Source organism: Amblyomma americanum, chromosome 1 (genome assembly GCF_052857255.1).
Source record: "Amblyomma americanum isolate KBUSLIRL-KWMA chromosome 1, ASM5285725v1, whole genome shotgun sequence".
Classification (NCBI taxonomy): Eukaryota; Metazoa; Arthropoda; class Arachnida; order Ixodida; family Ixodidae; genus Amblyomma; species Amblyomma americanum.
In genome coordinates this window covers 364,138,957-364,158,679 of record NC_135497.1, presented here as the reverse complement: position 1 = coordinate 364,158,679, position 19,723 = coordinate 364,138,957, and the positions used below count along the sequence as shown (strand labels likewise).

The 19,723-nt window shown below is 46.1% G+C and overlaps 1 protein-coding gene across 1 annotated transcript; it reads right to left on the bottom strand.

Annotated features, from left to right (window-relative positions):
* Positions 1–15,724: 15,724 nt before the first annotated feature.
* On the bottom strand, positions 15,725–17,421 carry LOC144100976 (uncharacterized). Its single transcript, XM_077633936.1, has 3 exons — positions 17,094–17,421; positions 16,764–17,009; positions 15,725–16,127 (listed from the first exon to the last, which is right to left on the bottom strand). The coding sequence occupies exons 2-3, from the start codon at positions 16,819–16,821 to the stop codon at positions 15,829–15,831; spliced, it is 357 nt and encodes a 118-aa protein (XP_077490062.1). The 5' UTR covers positions 16,822–17,009; positions 17,094–17,421; the 3' UTR covers positions 15,725–15,828.
* Positions 17,422–19,723: the final 2,302 nt, after the last annotated feature.

The following is a 19,723-nucleotide window of genomic DNA, read 5'->3' as shown; positions in this document are numbered from 1 at the left end:
TTCTCGAGGACCGCGGAGAAGAAGCGGTTGTGTTAGTTTCAAGCCTCCCCTGAAGAGGGGTAGTCCTGCGGGATGCTGACCATAAACCGGCGCTCCCTGCTTTGAGGGTGGCAGAGCAGCCTTCGCTGTCCCTGCCTGGAGCGTGGTGGGCCCTCCCATCGGCTCCGTGGAAGTGGCCTCGGCAGGTGACACAGTGCTGTGTGGTGCTACGCCCCTGCGCACCACATCATCTTTATGGTGATTTCTTTTTCGTTTTTCCCCAGTCGGGTCCGGCGGAAGGTGTGTTGCCTCCGCCGAGGGGCCTTAAAGGTCCAAACGCTCGGCATCGGCTCAATCACCAGGATCACTTTTTCCCCGGACACGGCGATGCCACGCACGACTAGGCACGGGTACTCGAGTCCGTGGTGATGCACTGTTGACCATCATCCCCTTGCGGGGTTGTCCATGCGGATGCTCGAGAACCCATGGTGTCGCAACTCACCAATGCCTACAAGATGCAGACGCCCCCTTGCGGGGACCACTCATTAGTGCATTCGTTTAACGTCATTCACACGTGTGAGTGTGATCTGTGAGCATTTGTTTGTGCGTGTGGATATGAAGAGTATCTAACCATACTCCTGCCAAAGCCAGTGGATGAAAGGGGACATAACCTTCTCATGCAGGGCATTAAGATTTACGAGGAGTATCTTGATAGCGTTTAAGACATCTGAGAAAATACGTTCTGCCGCTGGCTAAGCTGCATTTTTGTGCATTTGCAAACTTATATCCTTGAACGTTATATGTTTACTTTACACATTGCTAACAATGCATGAACTCTCATCATAAAATCATCGGGAAGTTAGTATTATGTTAAAGTTATACTGAACTTATTTCACGAAATGCGAACTGCATATGGCAGAAGTGGCAGAACGCTTATTTAACGAGACAATGCTGTAAATTTTTGAGGAAGTGGGGTGACAAGTGTTGATTATACATTATCTTCGCTCGTAGGTACTAGTTAACTATTAATAAATGCATATTCTGTTTCGTGTTGAGTTGTGCCTTATTTTTGCTTTTTCTATCCATTTGTCTGATACAATTCAGATTTTGCTGGTGGAAAGCTTGTTCCTTAGCAAATATTTTTCAAACTCTTGGCATTCACTGTAGAAAGGTTATACTAAACACTGATAACATTTCACCTGACCATTTATTAAACAATTTTGGTATGCAGAAAATACAACCACCTTTACAGTGATTTGTTTAGAATATAATTTAGCTTGCTTGTTTATCAACGAGTTTATCGTGTGTGCAGAATCTTAGCGAGTATGTGGATCAGACAAATATCCGCTAGAGTGAGTGAACCACCTCTAAGGGTGCACAGCTGGGTGAAACTGCCAAATAGAGGCAATGCCACAACAACACTTGATGATCTAGTACATAATCGGAAAGCAATTTCTTTTTGTATTGACCGATAAGTACAGTCCCTGATAGATTTTTCGCACTCAGCTGGACAGGGAAAACAGCGCGAATAATCGATTGCTCCCGTGGTGGGCGGCTCCCTAAAACTTCACGAGTGACCATGTGATTGGACACGAATCACAGTATTAAAATTTGTACTCCTGAAATTGTGTAAATAAACATTGTCTACGCCTATCCTCAAAGCGCCTTTATCCTCGTCACCTTACTACAGCAACATTTCGAGATGGGACCAGCGGAGCTCGGCCGGGCAGGCACGACCCAGGCTAACAAAAGGCACAATTATAATAGCACAGATGCTTTTGTCCATGCACAGTTTGGTTGCTCAGTGCAGCCCATTTCACTGTGCCACTTGTACTAGAAGACGCTGTATTGCATTTTATAACATTTGTATTAAATATTTACATTTTTGATTATCTTTTCCACCTTCTGATACATGTGAAGCCCAGTGAGTATTGTGCAAGACTGCTTCAAGAGCAACTTGGTGCAAAATTAGCTCAACAGGTGTAAGGTGCTCAATGCTTTTCAGTACCGCTGATTTCTTGTTTTCTATGTGCAGGATCAGTGAAATCGATGACTTATTATTGCGCGTGCGAAACCTACCTCAGGGCGTATTTTTTGAACGCTGCTGCTGCTGCTCAGGATCACGTTTTTCAAGGGTTTGGCTGTGGAACATAATGAGTTCCCCAAAAGCGCTTTGACAAGACGTGAAGGCGTTTTGCCAGGAGATTTGTAGAATGCCCAATTTTCTACATCAGCCATATTAGTTCCAAGCGTATTTTGGTTGAATTATTTGAGAAGTTTGACAACTCAGTGCACATTCAGTACTGACTTGCAGCAGTTGGATGTGACGTTTTATGTTTGTTGAGTTTTCCTTCGTTCAGTGTAGCTTATTTCAGCGGGGAGCATTTAAGAAAACACATTGCCGTACTATAAAAATATATAAAAATTATTTAAGTCATAATATATTGATGATATTTTAGCACTAATGATTCGCACTGAGTATTGTGAAAATCTCTTTGAGATCAAAATAAAGAGGCGCCAGCGTTGTGCATAATCTCCGCAGCCCCCTCGCCCCCACCACAGCGGCGACAGTGACGACACCATGTGTCCTCTTCGGTTGTTGGAAAGACAGTTCGCTCACGAGCTGTCCGCAGGACGGACGGCAGATGCACCAGCACAGCGCCGGATATTATGTAAGCCATTTTTACCACAGGATAATTTTGCCACTTCGCTGCCTAATAATCGCCGACATTTCCTTGATCTACAACCAACTGCCCACGTCTCTCACGTGGGCGGCGTCACGAACGACCACACGATTGGGAGACTATTCAACCAGCAAGTTTCACCAACTACGGCCCGCAGATACCGAGAGATAGCTAATCAGCAGGAGGGCAAGGGGGCTTGAGGGCTGGCAGAGTGTACTGCATTATGCTCGTGTTTCTCTCGTGCTATTCTACACTCCTGTAGATATGTACTATTAATGCAATGTCTACTGCTCCTGTAAAAGTTCGTTACATCACAGCAGATGCATTTCGAGACGGGACCCGTGGAATTCGATCTGCCAGTTACTGCACGCGTGACATGAACGTTCCGTGGGTACTACCTCGGACGCTAGTGCGCATATGCAGAATGCGAAATACAATCGCAGCCTGACCGTAAGCAAGCATTACAATCATTGTTTCCAGAGTTTATCGTGCGTGGCTCATGCGTACGACACACAAGAACATAGAACGAATGGGGGTTAGGGATATTTTGAAAATCACCATAGCTTTTCTACGTTTGACGACTTCCTTGAAAAGGCATTCCGATTTATCGACAAGAATTTTTGACACAGTTCGACAACGTTGTGGCATAAATCGCAAAGTATTGCTGCTCTGAAGATTGCCAGCTCCTTTGAGCACATAGTGCTAGCGCTCTCTTACGTAAGTACGTGCATGAGATTACTGTTTGTTTCAGTCAAATTCTTTTCGGTAGGTAAATCTGTAGGGAAAACGTAAAGAAAAAAAGCACGAGAAGAACAACACCAACGAGAAGGCTTCCTTATGCAGAGGCAGCCCCGCGAAATTTTGCGCAGTTCCGACCACAAAGACTTTTGTTATGCGAAGATTGAGGGCCTCACCAGACCTCTGGCAACAGGAAACCGGATGCCGAGAAATCCATTCGAGACCGCACCGTCGCAGAGCTTGCCGAATCATGAAGCATTCAAAGCCGAGTGTTGTAAAATTATGTGTTGAAGACGCAGGATGAAAAATTTATCGTACCTGTGCTTACAGTGTGAACGGCAAATATCATTAATTAAAAGAGGCGTAAATGTCGAATTACAGACAGTGTTGGGCTGTGAGATCACAAAAGGTCATCACTCGGAGCCATTGGGAGCATACTCAGAGCCAGTAAGAACCCGCTTGGGGCCGCTCCGAGCCACTAAAAACCAATGAGCGAGCGGAGAGTTCGCTCTCGTAGGGAAAGCGCGGTCATCATGGAAAGAATCAACGACCGCACGGCAAGCGCCGTTTGTGTCAACTGTCCGCTCTCGACGAGGAGGACATTTTCGTGAAGAGTAACTCACTGGAAGTGAAACTACGACCAGGGATGGTTGTGTCGGCTGCCACCCGGGCCACGTTTCACGGTGCTCCAATGCCATCGAGTGACGTGCCTTCCAACATGCAATTTGATAGCTTGCAGAAGATAGGCGAAGAACGCAGTGATGAGCTAATCCGGCTGCGTTCTTTGTTTGCGGTTCAGTTTGACCATGTAGCGTAAATGGAGTTTGTGTGGAAATGTCGTGAATGGTGCATTAGTGTGCATTTTTGAATGCGCCTTGCAAATGTGTTTTGTTCATCATGTTCCTATTCCATTACTATAGCTTAGCGAGCAGGGTCATTTCGAGCCAACCATACGGTTATTATTGCTATCGTAACCGAACGTCAGTTTCTAAATTACGTCACTTACGGTGTCATCAGCCGCACTGATAATAGACAGTTTTAGTTTCACGTACGTAGAGAGTTCAAGTACGCAAACGTGAGAAGTCTACGTAGCCGGCACGCAGGTCGTTCGAAACTCTTATAGTTACACGTACGCCACGCATGCCACGCGTTGCTTCTAGCGCCATCTAGTAAGAAACACAGACACTGTTGTATCTTAAATTGTCCAAGACAAGTCTGGAGCCAAGCCGTTCGGCCTTCCCTCGTGTTTCTCTCGGGTGTGCGGTTCGTCTCATGTTTTGCGCACATCGACGATCTGTATTGACGATCATTCGGGCTGCATTAGCGAGCAACACACGTCGATTTTGCTCGCGGACCACTCGGAGCTTCGCAATGCCTCGAAGTGTATTAGCTAGTCCGTATGTACTGTCGTCGCTGTCTTGGAAGGAGATTGACGACCTCCTGATGACAAGGACGGAGCGACAGCTTCTGTACGGCTCACTCGACGACGTGGATTACCACTTCAGGCGCAGCAGAGAGTCGGAGCTGTTTCGCAACCGGTCGCGCCATGAACCGGTCGACATTGGAAGTGTCGAGCCCACACTTTTCAGGCAGCAGTTCAGGTTTGAGAAGGTGGACTTGGATGAACTGTTTCGTGCGCTCCTCGTGCCAGAGACTGTGAAGAGCGCACAAAACGTGACCGTGCCTGGACGGGAAGCTTTGTGCATCACGCTTCGGCGCCTTGCTTACCCCAACAGATGGTGCGAACTCGAGGCAATATTTGGCAGGCACTCATCTGTGATGTCAAGTGTGGCCTCACAGGTGATTTCTCATATTGCAAATGGCTTCAGGCACCTGCTTAACAACTGCAACAGTCACGCCTGGCTGTCTCCTGCTGGCCTTAAAGAGCTTGCAAAGGTAGGTAAACTTTGTTATATCCCTTTAGCGGCAGTGCTGCACGGAGCCGCAAGGCCTTTTTATACACTGCAGGATATCCCGTCTTGTCTTAATGAATTATGTTTTGCTCAAATGCGGGCCATTTCAGCTGGCGACGGTATATGGAAACGGAAGAATTCGAAACGTAAATCCCAAGTATCGCAAATAGCTGTGGACGTATGCCAGGGCAAAATAAAAACATAACCACACAAACCACATGGCACGGTGTTGCATTGCTAAGAAAAATTCCTGAACTTGAGACATGAGGCATACACAGCAGTAGTGTGTCACGCATAATTCCCCTACACTTGAAAACTGTTTTCTGATCTCAATGTTTTACCTGAGCAAGTTTCACATAAATGTAGCCATGTCAACTAATTGATATGTTATTATTGCTTGTTGGCATTGCAAAGTATGAATTCTACTTATTGTGTGTATTTGCGTTAGGGTATGTGTCATCTATACCACAAGGTTTTATGTGACGGTGCTAGCCTAAAAGGAAATGATGCTCCTATTTTACGGCCAACCGAAAGCTGAGCTTGGAGTGTGTGTCTTCTTGTATCTTGTCGCAGGCCGTCCACAGTCGTGGTGCAGCACTGCCTGACTGCTGGGGGTTCATCGATGGAACCGCAGGCCCCATATGCTGGCTTACAAGGAACCAGCGGGACTATTTTTCCGGCCACAAGCGGGTGCACTGTGTGAAATATCAGTCCATCATGTGCCCGGACGGCATTGTGCCAACTGGATGGCCCATACCCTGGAAGGCGGCACGATGCAGGTGGGTTGTGTTGCCTCTGCTGTAAAAGAATCTATTAAGTTATAATAACCATCATAGGTGTAATGATTCACTCATAAATGACACTTAGGGTGTGATGGAGATGCATGGGCAGTGCTTATTTACATCACATTATAAATATACCACACATACAATGATTGCTTACAAAGGAAAGCACGAATAGAGGCAGCTCTGCTGGGGGACCTTTCTCTTCGGTTCTGCTTCTGTGTATCTGAAAGTCTCTTCCACGTACGTTTAAAAGTAAACAACATAATTTTATACAGTCATTGAGCACTTGTAGAAAAGTGACTTATATTTAATGTACGTAACACTATCGATGCACTAATCTTAACACTGCTCGCATAGTTTTCTCATTAAGTGACTCAACTGAACTGTCTTTTTTATTGCAGGCATGCTCAAATGCAGTGGCCTCTACGCAAAACTGGAGAGGCTGGTGGGACAAGGGATGCATGACTTTATCATATATGGCGACCCTATGGTGGCTGCACCTTGACAGCCACACAGCTGGCATTCAGTTATAGCATGAGTCGGGTTCGCCAGTCTGTAGAGTGGGGCTTCGGGAAGGTAGTTGCTGAATTTGCGTTTTTGGACTACAAAAAAAATCAAAAGCTTCTGCGCCAGCAAGTCGCTCAAATGTACAAGGCATTTGTTTGTGCGTGTGGATATGAAGAGTATCTAACCATACTCCTGCCAAAGCCAGTGGATGAAAGGGGACATAACCTTCTCATGCAGGGCATTAAGATTTACGAGGAGTATCTTGATAGCGTTTAAGACATCTGAGAAAATACGTTCTGCCGCTGGCTAAGCTGCATTTTTGTGCATTTGCAAACTTATATCCTTGAACGTTATATGTTTACTTTACACATTGCTAACAATGCATGAACTCTCATCATAAAATCATCGGGAAGTTAGTATTATGTTAAAGTTATACTGAACTTATTTCACGCAATGCGAACTGCATATGGCAGAAGTGGCAGAACGCTTATTTAACGAGACAATGCTGTAAATTTTTGAGGAAGTGGGGTGACAAGTGTTGATTATACATTATCTTCGCTCGTAGGTACTAGTTAACTATTAATAAATGCATATTCTGTTTCGTGTTGAGTTGTGCCTTATTTTTGCTTTTTCTATCCATTTGTCTGATACAATTCAGATTTTGCTGGTGGAAAGCTTGTTCCTTAGCAAATATTTTTCAAACTCTTGGCATTCACTGTAGAAAGGCTATACTAAACACTGATAACATTTCACCTGACCATTTATTAAACAATTTTGGTATGCAGAAAATACAACCACCTTTACAGTGATTTGTTTAGAATATAATTTAGCTTGCTTGTTTATCAACGAGTTTATCGTGTGTGCAGAATCTTAGCGAGTATGTGGATCAGACAAATATCCGCTAGAGTGAGTGAACCACCTCTAAGGGTGCACAGCTGGGTGAAACTGCCAAATAGAGGCAATGCCACAACAACACTTGATGATCTAGTACATAATCGGAAAGCAATTTCTTTTTGTATTGACCGATAAGTACAGTCCCTGATAGATTTTTCGCACTCAGCTGGACAGGGAAAACAGCGCGAATAATCGATTGCTCCCGTGGTGGGCGGCTCCCTAAAACTTCACGAGTGACCATGTGATTGGACACGAATCACAGTATTAAAATTTGTACTCCTGAAATTGTGTAAATAAACATTGTCTACGCCTATCCTCAAAGCGCCTTTATCCTCGTCACCTTACTACAGCAACATTTCGAGATGGGACCAGCGGAGCTCGGCCGGGCAGGCACGACCCAGGCTAACAAAAGGCACAATTATAATAGCACAGATGCTTTTGTCCATGCACAGTTTGGTTGCTCAGTGCAGCCCATTTCACTGTGCCACTTGTACTAGAAGACGCTGTATTGCATTTTATAACATTTGTATTAAATATTTACATTTTTGATTATCTTTTCCACCTTCTGATACATGTGAAGCCCAGTGAGTATTGTGCAAGACTGCTTCAAGAGCAACTTGGTGCAAAATTAGCTCAACAGGTGTAAGGTGCTCAATGCTTTTCAGTACCGCTGATTTCTTGTTTTCTATGTGCAGGATCAGTGAAATCGATGACTTATTATTGCGCGTGCGAAACCTACCTCAGGGCGTATTTTTTGAACGCTGCTGCTGCTGCTCAGGATCACGTTTTTCAAGGGTTTGGCTGTGGAACATAATGAGTTCCCCAAAAGCGCTTTGACAAGACGTGAAGGCGTTTTGCCAGGAGATTTGTAGAATGCCCAATTTTCTACATCAGCCATATTAGTTCCAAGCGTATTTTGGTTGAATTATTTGAGAAGTTTGACAACTCAGTGCACATTCAGTACTGACTTGCAGCAGTTGGATGTGACGTTTTATGTTTGTTGAGTTTTCCTTCGTTCAGTGTAGCTTATTTCAGCGGGGAGCATTTAAGAAAACACATTGCCGTACTATAAAAATATATAAAAATTATTTAAGTCATAATATATTGATGATATTTTAACACTAATGATTCGCACTGAGTATTGTGAAAATCTCTTTGAGATCAAAATAAAGAGGCGCCAGCGTTGTGCATAATCTCCGCAGCCCCCTCGCCCCCACCACAGCGGCGACAGTGACGACACCATGTGTCCTCTTCGGTTGTTGGAAAGACAGTTCGCTCACGAGCTGTCCGCAGGACGGACGGCAGATGCACCAGCACAGCGCCGGATATTATGTAAGCCATTTTTCCCACAGGATAATTTTGCCACTTCGCTGCCTAATAATCGCCGACATTTCCTTGATCTACAACCAACTGCCCACGTCTCTCACGTGGGCGGCGTCACGAACGACCACGCGATTGGGAGACTATTCAAGCTGCAAGTTTCACCAACTAGGGCCCGCAGATACCGAGAGATAGCTAATCAGCAGGAGGGCAAGGGGGCTTGAGGGCTGGCAGAGTGTACTGCATTATGCTCGTGTTTCTCTCGTGCTATTCTACACTCCTGTAGATATGTACTATTAATGCAATGTCTACTGCTCCTGTAAAAGTTCGTTAAATCACAGCAGATGCATTTCGAGACGGGACCCGTGGAATTCGATCTGCCAGTTACTGCACGCGTGACATGAACGTTCCGTGGGTACTACCTCGGACGCTAGTGCGCATATGCAGAATGCGAAATACAATCGCAGCCTGACCGTAAGCAAGCATTACAATCATTGTTTCCAGAGTTTATCGTGCGTGGCTCATGCGTACGACACACAAGAACATAGAACGAATGGGGGTTAGGGATATTTTGAAAATCACCATAGCTTTTCTACGTTTGACGACTTCCTTGAAAAGGCATTCCGATTTATCGACAAGAATTTTTGACACAGTTCGACAACGTTGTGGCATAAATCGCAAAGTATTGCTGCTCTGAAGATTGCCAGCTCCTTTGAGCACATAGTGCTAGCGCTCTCTTACGTAAGTACGTGCATGAGATTACTGTTTGTTTCAGTCAAATTCTTTTCGGTAGGTAAATCTGTAGGGAAAACGTAAAGAAAAAAAGCACGAGAAGAACAACACCAACGAGAAGGCTTCCTTATGCAGAGGCAGCCCCGCGAAATTTTGCGCAGTTCCGACCACAAAGACTTTTGTTATGCGAAGATTGAGGGCCTCACCAGACCTCTGGCAACAGGAAACCGGATGCCGAGAAATCCATTCGAGACCGCACCGTCGCAGAGCTTGCCGAATCATGAAGCATTCAAAGCCGAGTGTTGTAAAATTATGTGTTGAAGACGCAGGATGAAAAATTTATCGTACCTGTGCTTACAGTGTGAACGGCAAATATCATTAATTAAAAGAGGCGTAAATGTCGAATTACAGACAGTGTTGGGCTGTGAGATCACAAAAGGTCATCACTCGGAGCCATTGGGAGCATACTCAGAGCCAGTAAGAACCCGCTTGGGGCCGCTCCGAGCCACTAAAAACCAATGAGCGAGCGGAGAGTTCGCTCTCGTAGGGAAAGCGCGGTCATCATGGAAAGAATCAACGACCGCACGGCAAGCGCCGTTTGTGTCAACTGTCCGCTCTCGACGAGGAGGACATTTTCGTGAAGAGTAACTCACTGGAAGTGAAACTACGACCAGGGATGGTTGTGTCGGCTGCCACCCGGGCCACGTTTCACGGTGCTCCAATGCCATCGAGTGACGTGCCTTCCAACATGCAATTTGATAGCTTGCAGAAGATAGGCGAAGAACGCAGTGATGAGCTAATCCGGCTGCGTTCTTTGTTTGCGGTTCAGTTTGACCATGTAGCGTAAATGGAGTTTGTGTGGAAATGTCGTGAATGGTGCATTAGTGTGCATTTTTGAATGCGCCTTGCAAATGTGTTTTGTTCATCATGTTCCTATTCCATTACTATAGCTTAGCGAGCAGGGTCATTTCGAGCCAACCATACGGTTAATATTGCTATCGTAACCGAACGTCAGTTTCTAAATTACGTCACTTACGGTGTCATCAGCCGCACTGATAATAGACAGTTTTAGTTTCACGTACGTAGAGAGTTCAAGTACGCAAACGTGAGAAGTCTACGTAGCCGGCACGCAGGTCGTTCGAAACTCTTATAGTTACACGTACGCCACGCATGCCACGCGTTGCTTCTAGCGCCATCTAGTAAGAAACACAGACACTGTTGTATCTTAAATCGTCCAAGACAAGTCTGGAGCCAAGCCGTTCGGCCTTCCCTCGTGTTTCTCTCGGGTGTGCGGTTCGTCTCATGTTTTGCGCACATCGACGATCTGTATTGACGATCATTCGGGCTGCATTAGCGAGCAACACACGTCGATTTTGCTCGCGGACCACTCGGAGCTTCGCAATGCCTCGAAGTGTATTAGCTAGTCCGTATGTACTGTCGTCGCTGTCTTGGAAGGAGATTGACGACCTCCTGATGACAAGGACGGAGCGACAGCTTTTGTACGGCTCACTCGACGACGTGGATTACCACTTCAGGCGCAGCAGAGAGTCGGAGCTGTTTCGCAACCGGTCGCGCCATGAACCGCTCGACATTGGAAGTGTCGAGCCCACACTTTTCAGGCAGCAGTTCAGGTTTGAGAAGGTGGACTTGGATGAACTGTTTCGTGCGCTCCTCGTGCCAGAGACTGTGAAGAGCGCACAAAACGTGACCGTGCCTGGACGGGAAGCTTTGTGCATCACGCTTCGGCGCCTTGCTTACCCCAACAGATGGTGCGAACTCGAGGCAATATTTGGCAGGCACTCATCTGTGATGTCAAGTGTGGCCTCACAGGTGATTTCTCATATTGCAAATGGCTTCAGGCACTTCACTTCTTCACTTCACTTCACTTTATTCACCTTAAAGACCCCCTTCAGGGGGTATTACATAAGGGGTGGGTTAATATGTTGATCAACAAGTACAAGTCATTGCTTTGAAATAATTGCTTAGCGTATCTGAAAATGCAGACAGGTGTGTGATGGCAGCGATATCGGTGGGGAGGCCATTCCAGTCCACAACAGTTCGGAGAAAAAATGAACCTGAAAAAGTTGCAGTACGCGACACAGGGCGGGCGATCTGAAACGGATGGGCAGTGCGGTGAGATATGCGGTTCGGATGAGTAATGTAGGGTGGTTGATTTAGAGAACTATGGAAAAACTTGTGGAGCAAATAGAGGCTGGCAATGCGGCGGCGGTCTGCGAGGCTTTCAAGAGCGGAATTCTTCTTCAGAGCTGAAACGCTGGTGGTATATGAATATGCAGAGTGAATGAAACGAATGGCGCGGTTCTGAACTGATTCGAGTGCATTTGTTAGGTATGCGTGGTGTGGGCTCCAGATGGGGCTGGCGTACTCAAGTTTGGGTCTGATGAGGGTTTTATAAGCGAGCAGCTTCACGTGTTGCGGCGCATGACGAAGATGACGTTTCATGAATCCTAGAGATCTGTTAGCAGATGATATGATTGTGGTAATGTGTGTTCGCCAAGAAAGATCGCTGCAGAGGGTGACACCAAGATACCTAAACGATTGGACGCTTTCTATAAACGAGTTAGCAACTGCATAGGAAAAAATAAGAGGGTTGTGTTGTCGATGAAAGGAAATGAGTTTGCATTTGTTAGCATTTAGCGTCATTAGCCAGAGGTCACACCATTTATGGACGCTGTTAAGGTCGTTTTGAAGGGCCATTTGATCAGAAATGTTAGTGACAGTGCGATAGATTACGCAGTCATCAGCGAAGATACGAATTTTACATGACACGTGTGAAGCTAGATCATTAATATATATTAGAAACAAGAGTGGGCCGAGCACAGATCCCTGAGGGACGCCAGATTTAACAGGGAGAGCGCTTGAGCGGTGGTTGTTAATAGAAACGAACTGAGATCGGTTAGCTAGAAATTCTTTAATCCATTGCAGGATATTAGGGTGTAAATTTAAAAGGGCGAGTTTTAGTATTAGGCGCTGGTGAGGTACCTTGTCAAATGCCTTCGCAAAATCTAAAAATAACGCATCGGTCTGCAGGTTGCGGTCAAGGTTAGCATGCACGTCGTGAGTGAAGATTGCCAGTTGGGTTTCGCAGGAGAGCCCCCTACGAAACCCGTGTTGAGCCGGATCAAGGAAGCTGTTTGAATCTAGAAAGTTTATGATATGGGAATAGATGACATGTTCCATGATTTTGCAAGGCACGCTGGTTAAGGAGATGGGACGATAATTTAGCGGAGAATCCTTTTGACCTGATTTGTGGGCCGGGATGACCCTCCCCACCTTCCAGTCGTCCGGTAAAGTTCCTGTCGACAGCGATTGCAGAAACAGTAATGAGAGATAAATGGCAGAAATGTGTTTTGTGTTTTTCAGTACCTTTGAGTTCATTTCGTCCACTCCAGCGGCTGACGAAAGTTTAATTCTGTCGATAAGGTTTTCGATACCCTGCGCTGTGATTTCGATGGGAGACATTGCTGGCAGTGTTAGAGTAGGCGGAGTGGGCAATGGTGAGGCAGTTTCGTTTGTGAAAACAGATACAAACGCGCGATTAAATATTTCGGCACATTCAGTATCACTGGCATCCTCGCCTGCGGCATTCGTTAGAGCGATGATGCGAGTTGCTTGCGGATTTATTATTTCCCAAAACCTCCTGGGGTTATTCGTTAGGATTTTTGGTAGATCAGTTTGGAAAAATGCTTGTTTGGCGCAGCGAATTGCTTAACAACTGCAACAGTCACGCCTGGCTGTCTCCTGCTGGCCTTAAAGAGCTTGCAAAGGTAGGTAAACTTTGTTATATCCCTTTAGCGGCAGTGCTGCACGGAGCCGCAAGGCCTTTTTATACACTGCAGGATATCCCGTCTTGTCTTAATGAATTATGTTTTGCTCAAATGCGGGCCATTTCAGCTGGCGACGGTATATGGAAACGGAAGAATTCGAAACGTAAATCCCAAGTATCGCAAATAGCTGTGGACGTATGCCAGGGCAAAATAAAAACATAACCACACAAACCACATGGCACGGTGTTGCATTGCTAAGAAAAATTCCTGAACTTGAGACATGAGGCATACACAGCAGTAGTGTGTCACGCATAATTCCCCTACACTTGAAAACTGTTTTCTGATCTCAATGTTTTACCTGAGCAAGTTTCACATAAATGTAGCCGTGTCAACTAATTGATATGTTATTATTGCTTGTTGGCATTGCAAAGTATGAATTCTACTTATTGTGTGTATTTGCGTTAGGGTATGTGTCATCTATAGCACAAGGTTTTATGTGACGGTGCTAGCCTAAAAGGAAATGATGCTCCTATTTTACGGCCAACCGAAAGCTGAGCTTGGAGTGTGTGTCTTCTTGTATCTTGTCGCAGGCCGTCCACAGTCGTGGTGCAGCACTGCCTGACTGCTGGGGGTTCATCGATGGAACCGCAGGCCCCATATGCCGGCTTACAAGGAACCAGCGGGACTATTTTTCCGGCCACAAGCGGGTGCACTGTGTGAAATATCAGTCCATCATGTGCCCGGACGGCATTGTGCCAACTGGATGGCCCATACCCTGGAAGGCGGCACGATGCAGGTGGGTTGTGTTGCCTCTGCTGTAAAAGAATCTATTAAGTTATAATAACCATCATAGGTGTAATGATTCACTCATAAATGACACTTAGGGTGTGATGGAGATGCATGGGCAGTGCTTATTTACATCACATTATAAATATACCACACATACAATGATTGCTTACAAAGGAAAGCACGAATAGAGGCAGCTCTGCTGGGGGACCTTTCTCTTCGGTTCTGCTTCTGTGTATCTGAAAGTCTCTTCCACGTACGTTTAAAAGTAAACAACATAATTTTATACAGTCATTGAGCACTTGTAGAAAAGTGACTTATATTTAATGTACGTAACACTATCGATGCACTAATCTTAACACTGCTCGCATAGTTTTCTCATTAAGTGACTCAACTGAACTGTCTTTTTTATTGCAGGCATGCTCAAATGCAGTGGCCTCTACGCAAAACTGGAGAGGCTGGTGGGACAAGGGATGCATGACTTTATCATATATGGCGACCCTATGGTGGCTGCACCTTGACAGCCACACAGCTGGCATTCAGTTATAGCATGAGTCGGGTTCGCCAGTCTGTAGAGTGGGGCTTCGGGAAGGTAGTTGCTGAATTTGCGTTTTTGGACTACAAAAAAAATCAAAAGCTTCTGCGCCAGCAAGTCGCTCAAATGTACAAGGCTGCCACTATCCTTACAAACTGCCCTACATGCATGTATGGCAGTCAGGTGTCGCAGTACTTTGGAGTCGTTACTCCTAGCCTGCTCGAGTACCTGGGGTCGCATTCTGTGGCACACGCATGAATGTATTTTTTAAAAAGAAAACATTTGACAGAAGTCTGTCTGGTTGGGAAAATTAATTTAGTAGAAAGATGATTGACGCCAACCAGGTTAATTTTTGAAAAACACGACGTTTCAGGACTGGCTCGATCCCTTCTTCACGGTGTGACTATGGGCGAGGCGCAGCTTGGCTTTTTAAGCCCTCGTGTTGAAGACCTACGGCTCAGTGGCCACAAACCATGGATGTAAGAAGAAGGAAGTGTCCCCAGTGAGCGATTAACATTCCTCCGTGTCTGTTGTATGTGCCACGACTCCAGCAGAAGCCTCCTGCGCTGGTTAGCCTCGGTTTCCAGTACAATAGTGCCGTCAAAGTCAATTCGGTGGTCACAACACCAACATCACCAGCATCGCTCCCACGGGCACTTGGACCAGGAGCTCGTATGACGCTGCCAGCGACACCAGCCTGAGCACTTCGAACTCCACCTTGACGCTGGCTACCTGGATGCCACTAACTGGAGCCATCCAACGCTTCATCAGCACCGAACCGTGAGCACGAACGCCGGACACTAGTAGACTGGGTGTTCCCGGGTCGTGTGTACTGGTAGTCTTTGTGTTTTGTGTTAGTTTTGTTCGGTAGTTTTGTGTGCTAGCGTTTGTGTCACGTAGGGTGCATTAAATGTGAGTCTGTGTGGGTACATCTGTCGCCTAGTCCATTCTTTGATCAAGTTTTTTTTTTTCTAATTGGTGTCAGTGTCAACCATACCCCTGTGTGTGTGCAGCTGCTGTAATAAAGAGTGATTTTTAAGACGTACACAATGTTCAAATGGCCTTCTGCAGAGTCAATATCCACAGACTTTTTATTTATTTTTTTGTCATATTTTCAAGTGTTCCAATCTTATTCAGCAGATTTTCCATCAGGCCAAAAAAAGTTGCCTATTGGGCTGCACCCATGCGGCGCTCGCCTTCCCTCTCACGCCTTTCCTCGGCGCGCTCTTCTGCCCGTAGGCGCCTTTCTTCTGCCTGGTCTTGGGCTTTTTGCGTCATTTCATTTTCTTTTAGTTGAAGTTCTTTCAGGGTTCTCTCCTTTTCCCAGGTGAGACGCTCTTCTTCTAGTGCAATGCGCCTAGATTCTATAAGGAACTCTCTTTCCTTAATGAATTCATCGTGGCGCATACTTTTTTCAATGAATTCGTAATCTGGCTGCTCTTGCTTTGCAGCTTGAGTTCTTTTCCCTGTAGGGTACAGCAGTGAGAAAAAAATTCAGGCTCAATAATGAGACATAAAAGTAACTGCACACATTTGATTTCTTTACGGTGAATTTCTGCCAGCTGTATTCATTTCTGAGTTAAAAACAATTAGTGTTTTCAGTTTCCCGTACATGCAGCAAAAAACAAATGAGATCACACTGCATTAAATGTGGGCACATTGCTTGACACAAAGTTCAATGCTGCACAAGCATAATAAACTGCTTTTTACATACACTTCTGCTTCAAACAAGGTAACAGAAATGCAGGATGAAATTACGCACATTCTATGCTTAAGCACACTGTATCAAAAATGAGGGCTATCGATACAAACTTAAGTTAGATGAAGTAAGTTATGTAGATGGTTGATGGCTGTGCCCAATGTTCGAAGTTGTGGTTGGCCACACGTGCCACCTTCAGTTACCGAAAATACATAGCATTCAAAGGTGCTTAATGACTATTTATCATAATGTACTGTTATGTTAAGTGAGACCAATTCACAAGATGCCTTCATGTTTGCCTTTTAGAAAATTGCTGAAGTCAACATGCTCTACAGTGCAGAGAGCAAATCACTGCTTATGTGCGGCTGAAAAGTTACAGCTGACTACCTGGGAAAAGACTTACCGGATTTGCGTGTGGGCTCGCTCCTAGCTGACCGCGACGTATAATCATCGTCCTCCATTGCCTGACGAGCAATGCTTCCCGGCGAAGGCGTTGGGCTGGACGCGGGCAAACCGTCGTCCGCGCTGAGCTCGGCCAGAATGTCGTCCCTGGCGAGCAGTGACGGCTGAGGTGCCTCCGGGACGGAGTCCTGATCGCGGTTGCCGATGATTTCGGCGAACACCTGGGACGCCGAGGTTTCGCCAGGAGCTGCAATCGTACCAATAAAAACCGGGAAACCCGATGCAGGTGCGTTTTATGCAAAAACGTCGAGGTAAAAAATGACAGACTTACATTCTGCGCGCAAGCAGGCAGAGTGCTGAGGACGCTTCCTGCCATGTGCGCCTCCGCTGCGGAGTCCCTCGCAGATGCCGCTGCGCGTTTCATGCCCGCAGGTGCACTTCGGTCCCAAGAGCTTAACAGGGCTTTCTTAAAAATTTTGATTCTGTAGCCATTCCCTTTGGCGATGGCGATGATTTCCTCAAAGAGCTGGTCCTGTTCAGAGTATTCCTCCTCGGTTCCGGACCTAAGAAGTAGCACCAGTGAAAACACGTTTGTACAGACATTCCTGCCGTCATATTGCACTGTGCACTGTAGCGAAGTGACCTTACCTGCTGAGGCTTCGTCGGTCCATATCCGCGTAGTGCGCAAGCAGCAGGTCCATGCGGTCGCGCACAGTGCGGGCGGTGAAGACTGTTTTTCGCTTCTGACAGGCGCAGAGCGATTTTACTCCAGCGCCCTGCATATCGCATGCAGTCCTAGTAGGGGTTGCAGTCCCTCACATCGCGCAACAGGTCTAAGTCGTCGCTTTTCGCAAAAAGAAGACGCGGTGCTGCCCCACTCATCTTTGTTTATTCCTCGGCTGCCGATTTGCGTTTGGCCAGGCTTGGCTATGTTTGACTGGTTTGGGGCCCCTCAGTTCGAGATCTCGCGAGACCGTTGTTATGACAACGACCAACGCTACTTCGTCAGGCTTAACAGCTGAAAAATTGTCCTTCTGTCTGAAAAACTAAAGCTATTTGTCACTTGAAACTTTACGCGGCGGTAAGAATGGGCAAAGCGAAGGCGAATACTACAGTTTAGAACACGATATCGCGTCAATGGATTAACGACGAAGCTGTCATCGGTGTGCAGCGGGCGGGCAGGGCGTCGCCATGTTTGTTAACGCTACGTACGCAAGCAACGCAAAGACCGCAACGTAAAAACCCGAATCTCACGTACGTACGTGAGACTCGCGCATGCCCTTTGCGTTCTGCGCATGCGCACTGGTCACCCGTAAGAACTCTACGCACGTGAAGCCTCTACGTACGTGAAACTAAAACTCTCTAATGTGGTAAACAGATACGGTTTCGTGGAACGCGCTTTCGTCGTAAAAAAAAAACATGAAAAAAGATAGGTGCGTTATTGTGTGGAAACAAAATTTAATGAATGTTTTCTAGGGTCTTTAGACTTAACTTCAAGGAAGAAAACGCACAATGTATGTAGCATACTTTTGCGTCACGCAGGTAATAAGTTTTCACGCGTCTCACTCACAGTTTAGGCTACTAATGCGGCCTTACGTAGCAGACGACTATTCAGTGTAGTGCTGCTACTTTTACGAGCTGTACGCTTTACAGTTCGTTTGCATTCCTGGTGATGTATCGCGTGCAATATATAAGGTTGCGGAATAATTTTCATTCAGTTGACGATAAAAAAAGCTTTGTTGCTTTAAAACAGGAGTTCAGTTGCTCTCCAAGAATAAGCAAGTGATCGGTCACACATAAAGGCTTGTTCTTACGTACCTGTATTTGGCAAGAGCTGTGCTAGTCTGTCATTTTTAGCGCTATATTTATCGTTTATACTCTTACATGGTGATTAACTGCCCTCCTGTAAAACGACCTCATAAAGTTTATTTAACTCTCCTAGGAGTGTGTCTTGATCATTCGCAGAGCGTGAAGCTTGCGCTTCAGCATTTTGACGAAGAAGCGTTTTCCCACGTACAGGTTTTTTCTTTGCCTTCAATATAAACCGTAGCCAGCTAAAACTCAAGAATGCGGCGGCGAATGCACCTCAAAAGGGGTTTTGCAGCCAATGCCGTCGCACCGGGCGCGGGCCTTTGACCTCGGCCTCTTTTGAATTTGCCCTTCTACCCCTTCGCTCCTTTAGACCGAACAATAAACTCCGCAGGGCGTTTTCAGTTGCCTCGTATACGTAAGCCCAACGTTGCGGGTCAGGTCGGGGCGCGCCAGATGTTTGGTTTACTCAGCCCTACTCTACCACGTTTGTAGCCTTGTTTACATGAGCCCAACAGCGGCGGGTCGAGTAGGGGCGAGCGAGATGTCGGGCTGACCACCCGACGCGACCGCGTTTATGGCTTTCTGAGGTATAGGATTGGGTTCGCGGTAAAGTAATACAAGTGGTGACGGACATCGAAAACCAAGTGAATCATTTTAACTAAATATTTCCTCTCTTCCTGTCCCTTCACTTCTTTCACTTTATTTCTTCTTTCTGCCTGCTATCCTTTATTTCCGCTGCCCCAGCTCAGGTGCTTCAGTATCAATGGCAGATGCCGGGGATAGCAAAAATCTTTTCCTTCCTTTTTGCTATTATTTTAATAAAAACCACTACCGCCACCACCAACAGTTACTGCACGCGTTACACGAACGCTCTGTGGGTTCTACCTCGGACGGTAGTGCGCATGTGCAGAATGCGAAACACAATCGCAGCCTGACCGTAAGCAAGCATTACGATCATTGTTTCCAAACTTTATCGTGCGTGGCTCATGCGTACAACAAAGAACATAGAACGACTGGGGTTAAGGATATTTTGACAATCACCACAGCTTTCCTACGTTTGACGACTTCCTTGAAAAGGCATTCCGATTTACCGACAAGAATTGCTGCTCTGAAGATTGCCAGCTCCTCTGAGCGCCTAGTGCTAGCGCT

What these genes read in the sequence shown, in the direction of transcription:
- LOC144100976 (XM_077633936.1), bottom strand. Translation starts at nt 16,821, where the DNA reads ATGGAGGACGATGATTATACGTCGCGGTCAGCTAGGAGCGAGCCCACA. An exon ending in CGAGCCCACACGCAAATCCG is followed by an intron (nt 16,128 to 16,763) that starts GTAAGTCTTTTC and finishes TGTACCCTACAG; the next exon opens with GGAAAAGAACTCAAGCTGCA.